Source organism: Nuphar pumila, chromosome 2 (assembly GCF_984573655.1).
Source record: "Nuphar pumila chromosome 2, dmNupPumi1.hap1.1, whole genome shotgun sequence".
NCBI lineage: Eukaryota > Viridiplantae > Streptophyta > Magnoliopsida > Nymphaeales > Nymphaeaceae > Nuphar > Nuphar pumila.
Genome location: NC_143250.1, coordinates 92929102 through 92948495, shown reverse-complemented (window position 1 = coordinate 92948495; position 19394 = coordinate 92929102). Strand labels below are relative to the sequence as shown.

General features: G+C 37.8%; 2 protein-coding genes across 7 annotated transcripts; one reads left to right on the top strand and one right to left on the bottom strand.

The window, feature by feature from the left end:
- Positions 1-1312: 1312 nt before the first annotated feature.
- LOC149846137 (kinesin-like protein KIN-14F) lies at positions 1313-10461 on the top strand. The gene is made up of 19 exons (XM_089990520.1): positions 1313-1559; positions 1971-2137; positions 2240-2383; positions 3264-3509; positions 3902-3976; positions 4157-4255; positions 4451-4552; positions 4754-4915; positions 5012-5093; positions 5183-5278; positions 5490-5666; positions 5753-5859; positions 5940-6108; positions 6211-6370; positions 7034-7287; positions 7386-7549; positions 7660-7854; positions 9420-9946; positions 10084-10461. Exons 1-19 carry the CDS (start codon positions 1400-1402, stop codon positions 10223-10225), a joined length of 3228 nt encoding a protein of 1075 aa, XP_089846646.1. The 5' UTR covers positions 1313-1399; the 3' UTR covers positions 10226-10461.
- A 2905-nt stretch (positions 10462-13366) lies between these two features.
- LOC149846136 (calmodulin-binding protein 60 B-like) lies at positions 13367-19039 on the bottom strand. 6 transcript variants are annotated; one of them, XR_016430253.1, is made up of 9 exons: positions 18960-19039; positions 17621-17672; positions 17069-17121; positions 16193-16682; positions 15505-15666; positions 15185-15385; positions 14726-14885; positions 13855-14089; positions 13367-13747 (listed from the first exon to the last, which is right to left on the bottom strand). XR_016430253.1 is itself a non-coding variant. In XM_089996199.1 (8 exons), exons 5-8 carry the CDS (start codon positions 15634-15636, stop codon positions 13974-13976), a joined length of 609 nt encoding a protein of 202 aa, XP_089852325.1. In that variant the 5' UTR covers positions 15637-15666; positions 16193-16682; positions 17069-17121; positions 17621-17672; positions 18960-19039; the 3' UTR covers positions 13367-13973. The 6 variants fall into 6 exon arrangements, 2 of the variants coding, with proteins under 2 accessions (XP_089852325.1, XP_089852326.1); XR_016430254.1 differs by lacking the exon at positions 18960-19039 and adding an exon at positions 17764-18462; XR_016430255.1 differs by lacking the exon at positions 18960-19039 and adding an exon at positions 17764-18462 and having other exon boundaries at positions 13855-14084.
- Positions 19040-19394: the final 355 nt, after the last annotated feature.

Genomic DNA, 19394 nt, shown 5'->3' with positions numbered 1-19394 from the left:
TAAATCAGCTAATCGTATTTTACGCAATTAACCTTCAAAACATGCGCGGCGGTCGCACGTACAAGGTGAGGGTTCTAGTAAAAGAACAAGGGTATTATAGTCAAAAAGTGGTCCCCGAGGACTCGTGTCTAATTTTTTTATCGTAAGTGAGTTCAAACTTCAAATCTTTCAAATGATGAAAATTCCATCGACGTCCCCCCATCAACGACGAAAGATTAGAAGGGAATTTTGGTCATACTAGGACGGTGATCTCGAGTCGTACTCGAGTTAAGTTTTGATTGACTAAAATACCCTTGAGATATAAAACTCCGGGTAATGTAGTGTAATTTTAACACTAAAATATCATATTTGCGTAATTTTAAAACCCCTGTAGATTTACACGTCGCTCGCGCTCGGAACTGTAGGTTCGGACTTAGGCTCGGAAACCGCTTTTGAAAGCTAATTTTTTAGTTGAAGAGGGAAAGGCTTCAAAACGGCGTAGTAGTGAGAAAAGCGAAGAGAAGAAGGAACACCGAAAAGAAAGCTGCAGAAAACAAAGAAAAAGAAGAAGAAGAAAGAGGAGGGGGAAGGGACGCTCTTCTTCTTCTTCTTCTTCTCGGAAAACCATAATTTTTTGTCCAGATACTGGAAAACGGCGAGTTTTGGACGGGATCTCCCGGAATTTTAGCCGGAAACCGTCTCGGCAGAGGGAGGAGACGGTGATTTCTCGCGATCGGGGCGCTAATTCGCGATTATCTCGAGTTTCCTTCACTGTTACTGTCTTGTTGTCCATTCTCCTTAGTCGTTACTTCGTGCTCTGGTTTTCGGTCGGAGATACGCTCGATCTTTGCTAGTGTAACGTTTTATCGTCGCTCGGAGATATTCGATCTTTGCTTGTCTAGCGTTTTCTCATCACCTGTCGATCGCGGAAGTTCGTTATTTATCGGGATTCATCTTCTTTTCCTATTTGTTTATTCTGTTTCGTGCTGTGATCTTGGACTTGAACCTGTTTTTCTGATTCTCGGAAGCGTTAGGTTGGGTAATATAGCGGAGGAGCTTCGTGGTGATGGCGTGTTTTGGACACTCAATTTTGAAAATTTTCGATATCTCAGAACTTCTACAGTCCTTGGCCCAAAAATATACGGTTTTTAGCGTGTTGTGAAGGCCAAATATCCAAATCTCTGTTATTTCAGGGTTTTGGAGTTCTCCTTTCGTGCGAAATTTATCTGTTTCTTCTTTTCCGGGTTCGAGTTTTGTCTGGCTTTTTTCTTTCTCTTTTCCCTCATATTTGTTAGTGTTTTTTTTCCTTCCTCATTCAGCTAATCAGAGATAAATTTATCTATTTTTACTGCCAATGGGGCTCATAATGTCATAAGATTTTGTGTTTTCCTGCTTCCGGAACCATTGTTAAATCGAACCGATGGCATCAGAAGGAATCTTCGCCTTCACGATGGGTTTGAATGCTGGGAATTCAAACAGAGGGAGTTCGTTCTGTGTTTCTGTCGTGGAAGAGCTTCTTCAGCAGCATAGTGCCGGGTTTAGCGATATCAATCTTGCTTCTAGGAGGGCAGAGGAGTCAGGTGGCTAACTTTTGAATTTTCTCATCTACATTCCCTCTATCAAATCGGCCCTTTAATTGCTAATCCGTAAAATTTTATTGAAATATATCCCTCATAAATTAGAATATAAATTGCTTACAGAATCACTAATATCACCAGTACAATCAGGTGACTCTGTAGTGATCGTTCTGAGGCTGAGCTTATCTCTATGTAATTGTTTTTGGGGAATCTTATAGGATGAGCATTGTTCACTTTTTCTCATTTATTTATCAACCATTAGCGTATTTTGCGAATTGCAATCAAATTTCTGCTTTCTAAGCCTTTTCTTTTGGATAATTGTGAGCTCTTTTTATCCACGATTCATTTAAAACATTTGGATATGGAGTCCCAAATAGTTTTGCTTGACTATATGTTTTAATTTTTTTTCCATAGTGGCAAGAAGGTATCAGGCTGCAGGATGGCTGAAGAAAATGGTGGGAATCGTTGTATCAAGGGATCTGCCAAATGAGCCATCAGAGGAAGAATTCCTGCTAGGATTGAGGAACGGGTTGATTCTTTGTAATGTCCTTAATAAAGTTCAACCTGGGGCTGTTCCAAAGGTGAGAAGTAGATGAAGGAAAAATCTGGCTATCCCCAAACTCTCTCTCTCTCTCTCTCTCTCTCTCTCTGTTTTCTGTTACTAATTCCTTGATGTTGTTTAGGTGGTGGAGAATCCGGTTGATTCAGTTCATTTGCCGGATGGAGCAGCTTTGTCAGCATATCAGTATTTCGAAAATGTGAGGAATTTCCTGGTTGCTATTCAAACGATGGGGCTTCCTACATTTGAGGCGTCTGACTTAGAAAAGGTTTAATTCGTCTTTACTAAATAAATGTAAATTTTTGAATAAAAGTTGTGTGAGTGTGTCTGGGTGTGTTCATGTGAATACAAGTGGTATATCTTAATGCTGAGGTTCATATTTTTCTAAAGAAGAGCAAAATATATCAAATGCAATTGTTCTGAAGTTTGAAGTTTCCGATAATCTGATTCATGGTTTCAGATGTCTTGAGACTGTTTTGATTTAAATAATTTAAGATTTTACCGATTCCCTGCGCTCTTTGTTTATATCTTGCTTTATATTGGTTCCACGTTTTCTTTTTCAGAGGGAAGAGTTTGACATCAGTCTTTTAAGTAGGTAAATTTTGGATTTTCCCATAGAATGGTGAGGTTATAAAAGTTAGGAAATGATATTTTGAGGTGTGGTTCCACAAATCATATTGTAATTTGTTTTTTATTTTGTGTAGACATTCTTTTATGATGTCATTCTAGCTTTCCTATTTTTACAGATGGGTTAAAAACTTAAAAGGTTGTCCTCCTGAGAATTCTTTTGTTTTTATTTTTAATTATGGGGGAAAGGTAATTGAAATAATGTATTACTAATTGCAAGACATTAAGTGCGAACATAGGACTTGGATTGTTCCAAAAAATCTTTGTAACTTCACTTTCTGAATGCTCATTCTTTTCTTCCTTTTTTTTTTCGATTTCTTAAAATGTATAACCACAACTCTCAACTTGAGGACCTTGGAAATGGATTTCATGCTTTATTTTCTGCTCCTCAGGGTAGGATTATGTTGTTCATTTTCTAATTATATTATTTTTACTTTAAAGCTTTTTGGTTTTGAAATGTTAATGACAAGAAAGAAATATATGCTACGATTTTCTTGACATTATGATTTTGAACTTTTCAGGGTGGGAGCTGTATGAAGGTTGTGAATTGTGTTCTTGCTCTTAAATCTTACAATGATTGGAAACAAACTGGAGCAAATGGGTCATGGAAATTTGGTAGCAGCTTGAAACCTCCCAGCCATGGAAGATGTATTACAAGAGTGGGGAAAAACTCTGAGCCTTTCATGAACTCTTTCAAGAACATATCTCAAATGGACCCTAACGCTATGACTGGGCAGTCTGCTGGCAGATATTCAGATGGCTTCCCAGTAGATCTTCCTCTGGAATCTACTAAAGCGGTAGGTCAGTTGTTTCCCAATGTATAATACAAACCTGTATTCATCTTTGTGTTTGCTGCAGTGTTGTCAGTATTGTTGCAAATTGACCGATTTGTATCATATTGGCCAAAAATTGATTCCCAACAAGCTAATTCAAAAAAGGGTTTAAAATATGCTAAATATTTTACTGAGACGTGTCATCTGCTGTTGGCCAATTCAGCTTGATTCGGTTCAGAGTTTGAATCTGCCAATTCTCTGAATCGCTTTGAAAATTGATTCAGGGCCGATACTAATTCTGACGACATTGGTTTGCTACATATTGTATGAAGAAATAATTTCTTTTGTTCAATCTGAGCATAGCCTTTGCATAATATGGTGTACAGGGTGCTGCTACACATTCCTTGGATATGCTTGTTCGTACTCTTTTGTCAGACAAGAAGCCTGATGAAGTCCCAACTGTAGGTTTCCTTGTATAGAGTGCTTCTTTTGTCTAAATTTCTGAGTTTTTCTATGCAGCTATTTATCTGTGCATTTAGATGGAATTGAATGCCACTGGATGGTTGGAACTGCATTGTTTTTCTTAACCAAGGTTACCTTATAAACAGTCTCAACTTAACATCTTTGCTACTCCATTGCAGCTTGTGGAATCAATGCTAACTAAAGTTATGGAAGAGTTTGAGCGTCGTCTTGCTAGCCAAAACGAACAGGTAATTCTCTCATTTTCTTTCCTGGAGTTAGTAGTTCTAAGCAATGTTTTTGTCTTTAGCTTTTTTAGGGTGTTTGGATATACAAGCTTGTGTTATCCTTTCAAATAACTTCTTTAAGTCTTGATTCTTCTGAAACTAAGAAAATGTTCACTTTTACTCATTCATGTTGGATATGGGTTGCATGCTTTGAAGCTGATCTGTATTATCTCTCTCCGAACCAAACAGATAAAAACAGCTCTTAAGAATCTGGTCATGTCTGATGACAAGAAATCACTTTCTGAGGCTAAAATTTTATCAGCCTTTTCATCTGCTTGCGGCAGCTTACCGGTATTTTCTCATATCTTTATTTGCCAATGTTGCTTTTATTATATCTGAAGAAACATATTAGATTCAGAGGTTCTACTTGATGATTTACTTCAACATATATTTTAAGGATCCTATTGTGTGGGATGTTTCTACAATATAGTATGCATGCTTTTCACAAAGAGTTCCGCAAATATCTAGATTAATTAATTGTATTTATTATAGGAGGATGCTGAAGGAAACATTGTTGGTGGTCTGGCTATTACTTCTGACCAACATGAAAAGAAAGGTGAATTCTTTTCTTCAGTCTCAATAAGCAAGGAAGAGAATGAATCCCGGATGCGCAAGCAGCAGACCTTGTTTAACCAACAAGAAAAAGCTATCAAGGTATTGATATGGCTTGTCATGATTTTCTCTTTTCTACATAATGCTCCTTTTTCCGGTAAAAGATAAGCATCTGTTGTCATTCATGTGACCATTCAGGAATTGAAGTGTGCACTTCAGACTACTAGAGCAGGCATTCAATTTATGCAATCAAATTACTCTGAAGAATTCTATAATCTTGGTAATTTCTTGTATTCTACATTAGATCGAGTTTATCAGCATAATAACCTCCTTAGCAATGGATATTATTGATGCTTCAAAATAAAACAGGGAGGCATCTTCAAGGTCTCACACATGCTGCTTCAGGGTATCATAAAGTTCTTGAGGAAAATCGTCAACTATATAATCAAGTGCAAGATCTCAAAGGTAACATATTAAAAGCGTTTCAAGTTCAACTGAGTCGGAATCCAAACAGAACCTAAGTTCAGTTGGCCCAAGCAACTAGCAACTTCTCATTGGGCATCACTTGGACTTAAAAGTCATCCGCTTGACGTGGATCCACCTCCCTGAGTTGATTTTTGGTCCTTATATTAAAGATGTGTGTTATGCTCTAACTTTTCTTTTTTTACTATTTTAGGTAGCATTAGAGTATACTGCAGAGTGAGACCCTTCTTACCTGGTCAGCAGAGTGGGCTAAGCACTGTCGACTACATTGGTGATGGAAGTATTACAATATCCAATCCTTTGAAACAGGAAAAAGGATCACGCAGGTCATTTAACTTCAACAAAGTGTTCGGCCCTTCTGCTTCTCAAGGTTGTGAGCATACCATTTGGATATTTTTCATTTACTGTAGCTCCCATGACTTCTTGTTGATGACTTGTTTGAGATTGTGCTTGCAGAGGAGGTGTTTTATGATACCCAACCTTTGATTCGTTCTGTTTTGGATGGCTATAATGTTTGCATATTTGCATATGGCCAAACTGGATCGGGAAAAACCTACACAATGGTATGATACTGATAATTACTCCAGAAATTTAAAAATCTAAAGAAGTTGATCCTTGCTAAACCTCTTGTTCACCCCTTCAGACAGGACCCAAGCAGATAACATTGCGAAGCCAAGGAGTGAATTATCGAGCACTAAGTGATTTATTTCATATCTCAGAACAAAGAAAAGATGCTTTTGTCTTTGATATTTCTGTTCAGATGATTGAAATTTACAATGAACAAGTTAGAGATCTACTTGTTTGTGAGGGCAATAGAAGATATCCTTTTTATGGCGGTTCTTTTTATACATACTTCTTTGTCTTGACATGGACCATCTAACATGTATTGTATCCTTTACTTGAAAATACATTAGAAATTCGTAATAACTCTCAGCAAAACGGATTTAATGTACCCGACGCAAATCTGGTTCCTGTTACATCAACATCTGAGGTCATTGAGTTGATGAACATTGGCCAAAGAAATCGTGCAGTTGGAGCAACAGCCCTCAATGATCGTAGTAGCCGATCTCATAGGTAAAATCGAGTTTGATTCACAGACTTTCTAGTTATTCAAGTCAAGATGCTTCTCATGCTGACATTCACACAGACTTTCTAGTTATTCAAGTCAAGATGCTTCTCATGCTGACATTCACTGGTTAGCATGAGTTTCATGACAGGATGACCATCCGAATAACCTTCTTGTTATTGCTATTGAAATTGGAACTTTATTTGTTTTTTCTTGGAATTTTGATGCCATGTCATAGTTTGCAAATTTTTGGAAAAGACTGTCATGACTGGCAAAGGCAAGATTTTGATGATCTTGGTCTCTCTCGATATCTAACTTCTTGGGTGGTTGGGTCAGTGATTTGTGTTTCATGGATTTCCTTAATCAAATAATCTTTTCAAAATCTATATACTAACCCACCTAGTCGGTACATGCCAAGTGACTATTATTCACTATTATCCCATGAACTTTGACATGGTATTTGTTTGACCTTTGTATGAAAATTTCCAATTTTTTGACTGTGCAAAATAAAAAAGCAATTTAACTAGGCTTGTGCAAAGTTTGGAAATTCTCCATGTCATTCTTGGGCTTGACCGACCTGGATTTCAAACTATTTCAGCAATAATTGTTGATACTTCTTCATTAATTATTTTTGTTGTTTTTAGTAGTAACTCAAAGGGAATGTTCTGCAGTTGTTTAACAGTTCATGTTCAAGGAAGAGATACAAATTCTGGGACCATACTTCGTGGCTGCCTTCATCTTGTTGATTTAGCTGGAAGTGAAAGGGTTGATAAATCTGAAGCCACAGGAGAAAGATTAAAAGAAGCTCAACATATAAACAAGTCCCTTTCAGCCTTGGGTGACGTGATTGCTGCCCTTGCACAAAAGAATTCTCATATTCCTTATCGGAATAGCAAACTTACCCAGTTGTTGCAAGACTCACTTGGTAGGATGAAAATCCGTGTCCAGTTCAACAATCAAATCTGTTCTTAAGCTTCATATTTTTGCATATGATTCTTACAATTTTTTTGTTTTGCTGTTTAGGAGGACAAGCAAAGACGCTCATGTTTGTTCACATTAGTCCGGAAGTAGATGCAATTGGAGAGACAATCAGCACTCTGAAATTTGCTGAACGGGTTTCCACTGTTGAGCTTGGTGCAGCTACATTAAACAAGGAGAGTGGTGAAGTTAGAGAGCTAAGAGAACAGGTTGTGATATGCTTCTATATCATTATTTCTGATATTTGCTTAGTAAAGATGATCTTAGAGAGATTTATTTAAATTAAAAATAATGGTGCTTTCTATTCCTTTTTTTTCAGATTGCTTCTCTTAAGGCTGCACTTGCAAGGAGGGAAGGAGAACCAGATCTGTCAAGGAACAAAAGGTGTAGTCCTGAGAGACAGACACCAAAGCATACAACACCATCACCAATGCATTCAAGGCAACAAGGTGGAGACATGCAGGGCAGCCACAATGGTCATAGACAGCCAATGGAGGATGTGGGGAACATAGCGGTATTCATGCTGTACTTTCCTTAATGTAACGTCTTATAATGGACTACATAGAGCCACAGCATACTCATTGCACCAGTTATGAAGCTTGCAAATATTGGCTTTCGTGAATGGACATGCATGCAAAATATGTAGTTATCAGATATAAAAAATATATATAATATAGAAATATATCAATATAATTATCTGTAATATTGGCTTTCGTGAATGGACATGCATGCAAAATATGTAGTTATCAGATATAAAAAATATATATAATATAAAAATATATCAATATAATTATCTGTGGCATTTGCTTAAGCTGAACTTGTAGATATATTCTTTATAGCTTGCCTAGTAGAAAACTCACATTAGATGAGGCATTTTTCATTTTCGGATGTTGTTTTAGAGTGATAAATGTCAATGGTTCATATTGCACAAAAACTTTATAAAAATATCAAATTTTCTGGTTAAATTGATTTGATACACGCCATGGTTTTGGTAAACAAGCAATGATATAAACAAATCTATAAGTTCAGATTAAACAAAAAGTACCTGCAACCTTTTTTTCTTGAAGTGGATATATATATATATATATATATAGAGAGAGAGAGAGAGAGAGAGATCACATAGGTGCGGGTACGGGTGCGGATGTGGCGATGCGACACTATAAAAAAACTTGGGTGCGGGGAGGATATATATATATATATATACATAATTTTTAACAGTTTTAAGTTAACACTATGTGTATTTGTGTGCATTTATGTATTTATATATATAATATAGATAAAAATGGACTTGATTAGGGCTAACTGAATTTACTTTTAGATAGAAATGGACCTCAGTGTGGTTGACTTCACCTAACACAAAGGAAGCTGTGTCCAAGTGTCACACCCGCCTGGGTGCGACACGGGTGCGGTGCCCTGTTAGAAGAGTCCTGCAACTGTGTGGCATAGGCTGTAGGTAACTGGATTGCAGGTTGGAGCCCAAATTAGAGAACCCTGTAACTGTGTGGCATGTTCACAAAAACATGCATATGATAGCTCAGGATTCTATTGCATTCTTTTCTGGTTCAAGAAAATTGTGCCCTTTGTTTAAAGAAAAATATTTATTTTCACTTAGTCTTTGTCTTCTATTCTAATTGTTATTTTATCCCTTTTTTGTTTTGTTTTAAACCCTTTCTAGCCGAACTTTTAGAGTTTAGATTAAGAGCCATTAAAAGCTGCTGTTAAATCTGTCTTTGCCCTGGTTATTCTGTGACCAAGTTATATTTGAGCTTGCTCTTCTGAATCAGTGCTCATGTCTTGGTTGTACTGTGACTTTGGAAGCCAAGTTGGGTTAGAAGGACGTTCCTGACTCAGGTGTCTTTGATTCTTAACTTGCATTGGTAGCTTCAAACCTGATTTTTACAGTTTATAGACATATTATGTTAATGTGCTCATTAAGAATGTTTATATGCATGTATTGCACTAATTAGGAACTTATCTGTCCAAATATATTATGCCAAGTCAGTTGTTACTCTTAAATTCAGTTTCGCATTTCTAAAACTGGGAAATGCACTGAAGGTATGCTCACATGGCTTTTTGCAGTTTCAAAGCAATTCTTTTGGGAGACCAAGGAAACCTGGCTTTGAACAGCAAGAATTGCCCATAGGTTCAAACTCACCCCTTTGGCCAGATAACTGTTTGAAGGGTAGTGTTCAGAAGGCTGAAGAGAAAGAGGCAGCATATGTGGATTGGGTTGACAAGGTTATGGTGAATAAGCAAGAATCAGGAGATGATACTCCTTTGAGATGTTGGGACAATGAATCAGACAACAGTCCACAGGCGGATATGTTCTTTCAAAGATACATTGCTGACATGAGAAAGCTTCATCCCGAGCAGTTTGAACAATTGTTGGCAAGCCGAAAAGAAATCCATGAAAATAATGTGCTGAGGAGGCTTGAGTCAGTAACAATGGATGACTCAGATGACATTGAGGTTGGGACTAGTGATTCTTCTGAGGCAGACATGCTTTGGCAATTCAATCTTCCCAGCAGTACAGGTGCAACCCAGAGTGGTGGCCCAAGGATCAAGAAGACACAATCTAAGCTGCCCAGTAAAAGCCCGGATATCCGGTAATTTCTTTTCTTATACACCTTTATGCATAAGATAATTGCTACATTCAAGCGAAAACGATAGGCCATTTTCAATTTTTTTCTAGCAGTTCCTCTAGACCCATCTAATGCATTATGATTTTTTTTGTTGAATTTAGTAAAGTGAATCAAGCGAACGGGTCATTGCATTCTCGGAAACCATCTGGCGGTGGCGGCCAGCTTCAAAGACAACAAGTATCTGCTGGACTTGACAGGAAACGGTCTGGTGGAAAATCAGGACCAATTGGAAGTGGGAAATAGGTAAAACATGCAGCATTGATGAAATAAAAGAAGAGAAAAAAGTGACCAAGAAGAGACATGGATTGGGTTGGTTGTTCTTTTGTGGATTCTTGGGCAAGTTTAGCACGGGAGGATCGTGATCATCTGCAGCCAACGGTGTTGGTTCGTTAGCGGTAGGAGAATGTTTTTGCCACACTGTATGATGTTGATTCGTTTGGTGAGAAGTCTCTTGCAGTACTAAGCTTCTTTTCATTTTTTTTGTCCCCTTCTTTTTCCACTTCATTTGTGTTTTCTAGCTTCTATTTTCTCAAAATATTAAATAAATTCTTTGATTGTCTACATCTCTCTCTCTCTCTTTCTCTCTCTCTCTCTCTCTCTCTCAGTTACTGTAACTGTGTGCTATATAAAGATGCCCTAAAAAACACGGCCAGTATAATGTTTTTGCCACACTGTATGATGTTGATTCGTTTGGTGAGAAGTCTCTTGCAGTACTAAGCTTCTTTTCATTTTTTTTGTCCCCTTCTTTTTCCACTTCATTTGTGTTTTCTAGCTTCTATTTTCTCAAAATATTAAATAAATTCTTTGATTGTCTACATCTCTCTCTCTCTCTTTCTCTCTCTCTCTCTCTCTCTCTCTCTCTCAGTTACTGTAACTGTGTGCTATATAAAGATGCCCTAAAAAACACGGCCAGTGTTCAACTAGTCTTTGACCAAGTTTGTTCAAAGAATTGAACCAAGTAGAGATGTTGTCATGTGCATCGTATTCCAAAGAAGTAAAATTGTGCATGACATATCTCATGTAAAATTTGAAGGTTTTGCATGATCTTGATGCGTGTGTCTGCATGGACTAATCAACTTAAAGGGAATGTGAATTTTGGGCATTGTAACCATTTTTGTAAAAGGGCTATAGTTGGAGCTTTAGTGGCTCATGCCTTTAAAATTTTTAATACCTCATGGCTCTACCCATTTTACTTAGAGGTTTAAACCTGATTGAAAGGTAAAGAGGCCCAAGTTTTCCTTGTCAAAGCATGAAAATGAACTCTAGAAAGAGGTTGAGAGGAAGCACAAAAGAAAATTTCATTTTTCTAAAATGAGAGTTACAAGGCAAAAACCGTTGACCTTTACACTAACTGAAAATGTACATCAATACTAAAGAATGAAATGTACTCAAGATAGTACACAAGTCTAATGAAAATCTATCCAATAAAAAACCTTCCCACTAAGAAACATTTTATCGGATTTTCGGTGTTTTTTTTTATATTCTGGCCTTACGGGTGTGATCTATGCGCTTGTTTTTATTGGAATCAATTCTTGGAGCATTTGATTTCGATGCATGGATATGTTTTTTATAAGGTTTGAAAAATCAATGGTCTACAATTTTCATAAATTTTTGAGGTTCCGAATACCATTTTTTTCATCCAAAATGCATGATCCAAGTGTTAATTTCTAGTAAATCAATCATGCAGAAATCCGATAAAAGGTTTCTTAGGTCATATTCGGTAACGTACTTTTGGAATCACTCTCACATGCACGAGAGTGATTCCAAAAGGAGAATGAAATCTCATGTTAACCGAACATGAGATTTCAGGCTTGCTATGATTTCAAATCAATTGTTCGAAATCACAGCAACCCCTGAAAATCACTGTCACGGGTGACCCTATGATTTTGAATCAGAATGATTCGAAATCACACCCATGAAACACGGCTCTGCAATTGTGGCCAAACACTTGGTTGCCTTGAACCAAGACCAGAGGTTATGGTTGAAAACTTGAAATGGGTCGGATTGTTCTTGACCCCCTGGATCCAGCTTTCAAGGGTTTGGAACTCAGATCTGGTTATGATCTGTCTGGAGTGCTGGATCTGCTGAAAAGTGTAAAATTCTATTATTTTAGACTTGATTATGATTTGGATTAGACATGTAATACTCAACTCCAACCTGGGTCTGAATCAGAGTTGCCAGTCAGTCGAGGAAACAGGAGTAGAAAGCGAAAGCAGGAAGCAGAGGCATTTTCAAAACTTTAGGAAGCGGGAAGCGAAAAAAAAGGAGATGGGACGACTTAGAAGTGAACCAAGAGTAGTCTCAAAACCGACCTAAGAAGCGAACCAAAAGTGACCTAGGAAACAAACCGAAAGCGAGGGGGAAGCGAAAAAAAAGGAGAATCACACTTTAGCAAAATTTGGAAGCGTGCTTATCAGCACGTTTCAAAAGTGTGACATTTCACACTTCCGAAATGCACTTCCCCACTACTAAGGGCGCTTCCGGTAACCTTCGTCGGAATAGATTCATTGAATTTTATATTTTCAGAATGTGGCCTGGATTTGAATGTATACTACCTGGATATGATAATATGGGTCGGATCTAGTTTGGTCCTAGGTCAGAGCTTAGACTGATCCAGATCCCCACTTGAGAGTGGGGATCTGTTGTCTACAAAAGCGAGCCATGAGGGGTGTTTTTTCATTATTTTAAACTCAAATTGTGTTTAAATGTATGCCACTTTATCCAAAACTGGATCCAAATTCTGAATCTATTTAATACCGGTCAACTAAATTAAATTTAATACACATTTCTTTTTTTGACTCGTGAATGTAATATACTTAGTTATACGTCAAGCCCCATTTCGTTAAGTAAAAAAATAAAGAAAGAATTTGTTTAATTGGGAATGGATGTAGGCTTCAAGCTAGATTTGGATCAAGAGTACAATACCAGATTTGACTCGATTATGTCATTGGTGTAATAGAAATTTTACTGAAATCGACCACACTAATTTGCTGGATACCATAGTAAAAAAAACACATTGATCCAATCTATGATCCTTTAGATCTAATCCATAATCCAAATTTTTAAAATATGAGAAAATGAATCCATGTCACAGTAACCAAACAAAAGAAAATGAATCTCATTTGTATGAGATTATTTTCCTCAAGCCAACCGAACATGAGAAATGAAATATCATGACTCCAAATCAAATGATTTTGATTCTCATGAGATTTCAAATCTCATGAGATTCTAAATCACATAGGTTGGGAGCAGCCGAACATGCCCTTAGTGGGTAGGTTTTCATTCCCCCACAAGTCTCAACATTCCTAAGCACCTAAGTTTTCCATTTTCTTTATTTAATGTCAGTGTTCTTTAAAAGCTTTCTTTTTCACTTGAAATAAAAACTTTTTAAGAAGTATAAAATCTCATTTTAGCACAGATACAAATATCAGAGGATAAAAGAGAGATCCACATTAAGATAAACATAGTGGGTGTGCCGGAAACAACCACCAATGCCATCAAGTTTCACCCCAACTTCTACCAGGAAACTATCATTAAATCTTACTGTACACCTGCACAAATTAGGCCATTTAAAAGCTATACATGGAAAAACTAAAATGAACTACATAACATATGAACAAGACTGGAAATTAGCAGTCCAAATATTTGAAGACACTGTCCCACTTTCTGGCAGCCACATCCTTTGTAATGATGATGACCCACATTAGAGCAGCCTCCTTCGGCCACCCCAAAGCGGCCTGTAGTTCCTAGGCACATAAGCAAGATCTGTTGAAGGATAATGGAGCTCAGAGTCATCACCTCAGCCATGAAAATGCATACTCTTGACCTCATTTAAATTTTTTTTTAAAATTCTCTTGGACTCAATTGCTTACCAAGGGTCAGTCATAGGAAAAAACTCAGACACCATGTTTCCACTCTGTTGCCAGGCAGATGAGGACAAGGGCTGTAGTGCATATGAGTCATCTTCATATTCAGCATTTTCTTCACAATGCTACTCATACATGAGATTGCATTGCTGAGGTAGATCATTTGTTGGCCTAGCTGATGCAGTTTCTGTATGACTTGAACCAGCTATGTAGATGATCCTTGGCGCCTTATCCAACTGATCTACAAGTTCATATGAATGGAGAGGAGGGTCAGAATCAAACAGCTTGTGCATTTGACCTTGACTATAAGGAATCAGATTATTTGACCCAACTGAAATCTCCAATTCAAATGTCTGAGGAAAAAGAGATTTTACTAGAGTCTGGCATGGAGACATGCAATTGGGTTCAAGTTGCCTGATTCGGTGCAAAATTTGACCTGTTTGGTGCCGAATTTCACAAGATTGAACACGCAACTCACAATGAGTTCCATCTAAGTTACAAATGGTGGCGTCAAACTAATATTGGGAAAGTTTTTTCTTGGGAGAACAAAAAAACTTTTTTTTCTTGGAAAACTATAGGGGGTCATAATAAAAGTAATCAAATTGAAAATTTGAATTTAAGGAATATTTTCAGAATTTTGTTTTAGATTTTTTCAATTTAAACAAAAGATTTGGAGTTTCCATTTTTGAGTCAAGAGCCTTAAAAGTGATTTAAATTTAATATTTGTAACTGTGCTTCCATGCAACTCCAAACAGGCACTTGAATTTGACTTTCAATTTAGTCACAACTCACAAGCACTGAATGGGAAAAGTAGCTAAAGGGAGATTCATAACAAGATAGATCATTAACCATGCTTTCAGACTATGTAAACTTGTACCTGGATGTGGTAAAACCATTGTCTTTTGGATGTTCGGGATTTGTAGGCCATAATTGGATTGATTAGCATGAGGAACTGCATCAAGCACAGCTAGCTTCCCTGATTCAGTTATGCTTTTCCAATTTCTGTATACTTCTTGTTTGAGGTTCTCCAAAAATGCCTGCCAATGGAAAACAGTTCAATACAGGAGGAGGATGAGTTCAAAACTTCATAATTCATGGACGAATAAAAAGTATCAGTGAAATATATAACAGCAGATAGTTGAAAGTCTCTAATTTGTCAATCTTTGTCAAGCAGTCTAATTCAAGATGAATTTTCTTTACATAAAGCAGAAAGTACATTATTACATCAGACCAATCATGCACAAAGGAGAGAATATAAAAAAAACGTGAAAAACAAATCTGAGACATTACTTCTATGTCGAATCGGATATTGGTAAATCCATGAAGCAGAGAATACCTTGTGACCAATGTCAAGGTCATGTATAGATTGAACCTGTCCATCAAAAGAAGCTCCCATGACTTCATAGATGGAGTTGAAGAAAAGCACAACTTGCTCCTTGGGTCCAACAGGAACAGAGAAAGAAACAACGTTGTTCACATTGCATGTCCTCGCATGAAGAACAGTTGACTCCCACTGCCTGTTCGTCATGTTCAGAGTCTGCAATTTTACATAGTTGAGTAATTGTTTGCATGAGAAATAAATCAATCTAGTAAGATGCAAGTGACTACAGAGGTGCATTTTGAACCTCAGAAAAGTATCTTTGAGTGGTTTCTTACATTTCGAAGCATCTCAGGATCCACAACCAAGTGCCTCAGGAATTCTTCTACAGTGTTAATCCCCTTATCCATCAGTCTTTGGTGGAAGATAACACCTTTCATAATATTCCTCCAGACGCCAAATTTCATCATTTAGTGTTGGAGGATAATGCTTCTTGTATGCTGCATTCACCCATTGAAATGTTAACTGTGAATTTTTTTTTAAAAAAGACCAATGATAGAGAAAAAATAAGGTCAAGTGTCTAGAGACATGCATCAGATACAGACATTTATGTGGAGACAGAAGGATAATAAAGCACAGAGAAGGTAAAAAAAAAACTAATCCATTATCATGCTGTTGTCAAAATCTGTAAAAATCACATGAATTCAAGGCACATAAATAGATTGTTGTAAATGTGAATCATTCGCTAAGTAATGCAGAAATAGTGATCAAAAAGAGGAAATAGAAGATGAGAAAAAGCTAATTGAGCTGACTGATATTGTAGTTGTTTTTCCCACTTCGTATGGAACGACATGAAATCAACATCCCATGTTGGTCAATCATAGTAGCATATTTAGCTTTACTGAAGGATCAATAATGATTTAGTCCATGGCTATACAAAAGGCGGCCAGGCAGATATTGACTAGCTCATTTAACAATTAAGAAAACTTTGATGATAAACAGATGAAAGAGTAGAAGTAAACTTACACTCTCCTCGGTGATCTTTGACAGGAAAGGCTTCAGATATTGCCTCTCTTACTCTTTGGGTAATAGAGCCTTCAGGCAGGACTTTGGCTCCTAGCCTGAATTTCCGGCTTGGCATCCACAGGAATTATCTGTGATATTCAGCTCCCCAACAGTGCCGACCCCATTCCTCAGAGAAACAACCAAGTCTCCTAATAACAGAGGTCTTTTTCCATCCCTTTGATGCAGCACACTAGTACTAAACTCTTCCTCCGTCCAATCTTCTCGGCCCTCTCTTGAAAAATCTCCACGAAGGATGCAGATTTCAACCTTGAGTGAAGAAAAAGGTCCACATGTAATAACCATTCCAGATGAATCAAGAATGAATATCTGAATGGCTTTTCCACCCTCCATTTTGATCCTGTTGCCAGTGAATATTGGAAGAGATAATTTGTCCTTAAAATGCAGCCGTAAGCTTCTCCTTTCAGATGCCCCAATTTGTCTTATTGGGAACCTACAACAAAGCAACCACGAAGGGCTAATAATTAGCAATTTGTCCCAGAACATATAAGCTACATAGATCACTTCCGGGGTTCTCTCAAACCCCTAGCTTATCAGCTTTCATATCAAGTATGGAGTGTCCACAACACATGAGATGGTTTATGCACAACAACAAGATCTCTCTCTCTCTCTCTCTCTCTCTCTCTCTCTCTCTCTCTCTCACACACACACACACACACACACACACACACACACGATTTGGAAGACCTTGTGTCGGAAGCAAGTATTTTGTAAGACTTAGAATCTTTAAAAGAAAAACAAAAAAGGAGTTGGGCACTATAAGTATTGTTAACAAATATGAAACAAATGAAAGTATGCACAAATCTCTCATGATCTCACCTGTAAATTTGGTGTTTATAGGGCGCAAACTTATGTTCCAGCTCCTCTCGCACCTAAACAAACACATTGTAAAAGAACACAATTCAGAAGCTTGAAACCCTTAGGAATTCTGTAAGAAACTTCTCAACAGGAATAAACGTATAACAAACGAGAAGAACAAATCAACATGAGGACAGGTAGTTCCGGAAAATCATTTTAACCAAGGGGCAGATGAAGAAAAATACAAATCTCATTCAAAATCTACTCTGACAATCTGACTCATTATTTTTTATCTAAGAAAAAGAGTATTCCTTAAAAGGGGAAAAGGAGACATAATCTGAAAAATCTTATAGATAAGATGATCAGGATTAGTCCACTCAACATTAAAACAATTACCCAAGTTCCTTGGATTTTATCCTGGTTTAACAGAACTGGTGAAAACTTACTCCAGTTAAACACACATCAGGGTCATGAACCAGAAAGAGGGTAAGCATGTCTTTCAATCTAAACTCCTATAAGGTTTAGATGGTCCTACTAAGACGTCAACAACAACAGAATTATAATCAAACTCACCACTTTCCTTATGAAAGACTCAAAAATTTTCTGGCATGTTTCGTTTAGAGCACTGCAAAAGAAACAAAGAGACGTTCAAACCCTACATTGATGTATGAGAAGCAAAAGAACAAGAAAAAAAATCATGTATCCGCTAGACCTACAATGGTGTAGGAGCGGTCCTTGCACGTTTTAGACAATGCACAGGACTTTTGGACCCCTCTTCCTCTGTGTCAAGTATCCTCTTATCAACCATCTCAGAAGTCGGAGAATATAAAAAATTCTGAACTTTTCTCTTTCAAACAGCAGAGTAGCTCGACCAGTAAACTCAACCGAGCTAGCAACAATGAACTACGGTCTAAAAGTAGTTTGCTAATCAACTTTCCCCCATCAAAATTCAAAATTCAGGGGGGGTGGCATAGTGAGGTGGGCCTTGGCTGCTAGACGGGCAGTCAAGGTTCGATTCCCATGAGGGTCGCCCCTCTGTGCAAGCCAACGTGTAGCATAGGCCCCGGGGCAGGGGTCCGCTGCCGGCACCACAACTGTATGTATGGCAGGCTGAGTCAAGGCGACCAGGTCTTCGTGCAGGGTGCGGTTTCCTCAGGTTATAAATTCAAAAAAATCAAACCAAAAAGAAGGCTACAAAACAAAAACCCTTCCAAGAGTTCGAGCCCAAAACATCAAAGTTCCTCCATTCCCCATCGTCCGAACACCGACTACTGAACACAAAAGAAGACCACATTGAACACAACAAAAGGAAGCACTACCGAGGATTCGGCAGTAAGCCACAGCCAAACCTCATCACTGACCCCAAAACGCAAAATTCAGCTGTACCCACCAAATCCCAGGATCAAATTAAACTGTAAAGTGACCTCAAAACCCGTTATTCATAAAAATGGAAAACCCTAAACCGATGAAATACCAAAAACCCATATACCCCAAAATCCTGATGGCAAAAATTTGAATATGGGAGTTGCCTTTTATACTGGTTAGTACTCAAACGACTGCAACCAGGATCGGATCATAGAAGCAGTAACGAAAGGAACCCAGATTAAAAATAGCAAAGAGAAGGTCCCTAGAAGCTCCCATGACGATGACGGAAGAAGGAGAATGGAGAGAATAACATGATAAACCATAGACGAACAAATTCAACGCCGGAAATCGAATTCTCTTTCACTCTTCCTCTATTTTTGTTTGTATAATCTTTAAAAGGGAACCAAATGAAGATTCCCAGGAATTGAATCATTGAGATTGTTCCCATAAGAATTTCTAAGACGATTCATTAAGGAATAAAATAGAGGAATTCACGTAAAAGATGGAAAAAGGGGAAAAACGGGGAGAGCGGAAAGAAGGATTTCACCTTTTAGCGACGAAATTGGCGCGAAGGATCGTCGAACAGGAAGAGACCCAGAAATTTCCCTCTCTCTCTCTCTCTCTTCCTCGAAGGAGGAGAGAAGGGGTCTTGCAACGTTTAAAAACTCGAGTGCATCTGGATTGGATCCTGTATGTCTGGGTTTCGGATTGGATTTGGATCTGGACAATAACGGCCTTAACGGGTGAGTCAACAACAAGCTTTACGAGTAAAAGCAGCTGTGTGTATATCAGAGGGAATCGGTTCGTTTTGGATCCGACTCATAGTAAAATTTGTAGAGAAAATGGGTTAGATTCGATCCATTGGCAGCTCTATTTGGATATTTGGGGGAGATTATACGGTTGTAGACCCAGACCCAACTCTTACCAAACCCAAACCCTATAAGGTCAGGGTTTGGTGATAAAAAAGGAGGTCCGAATAGAA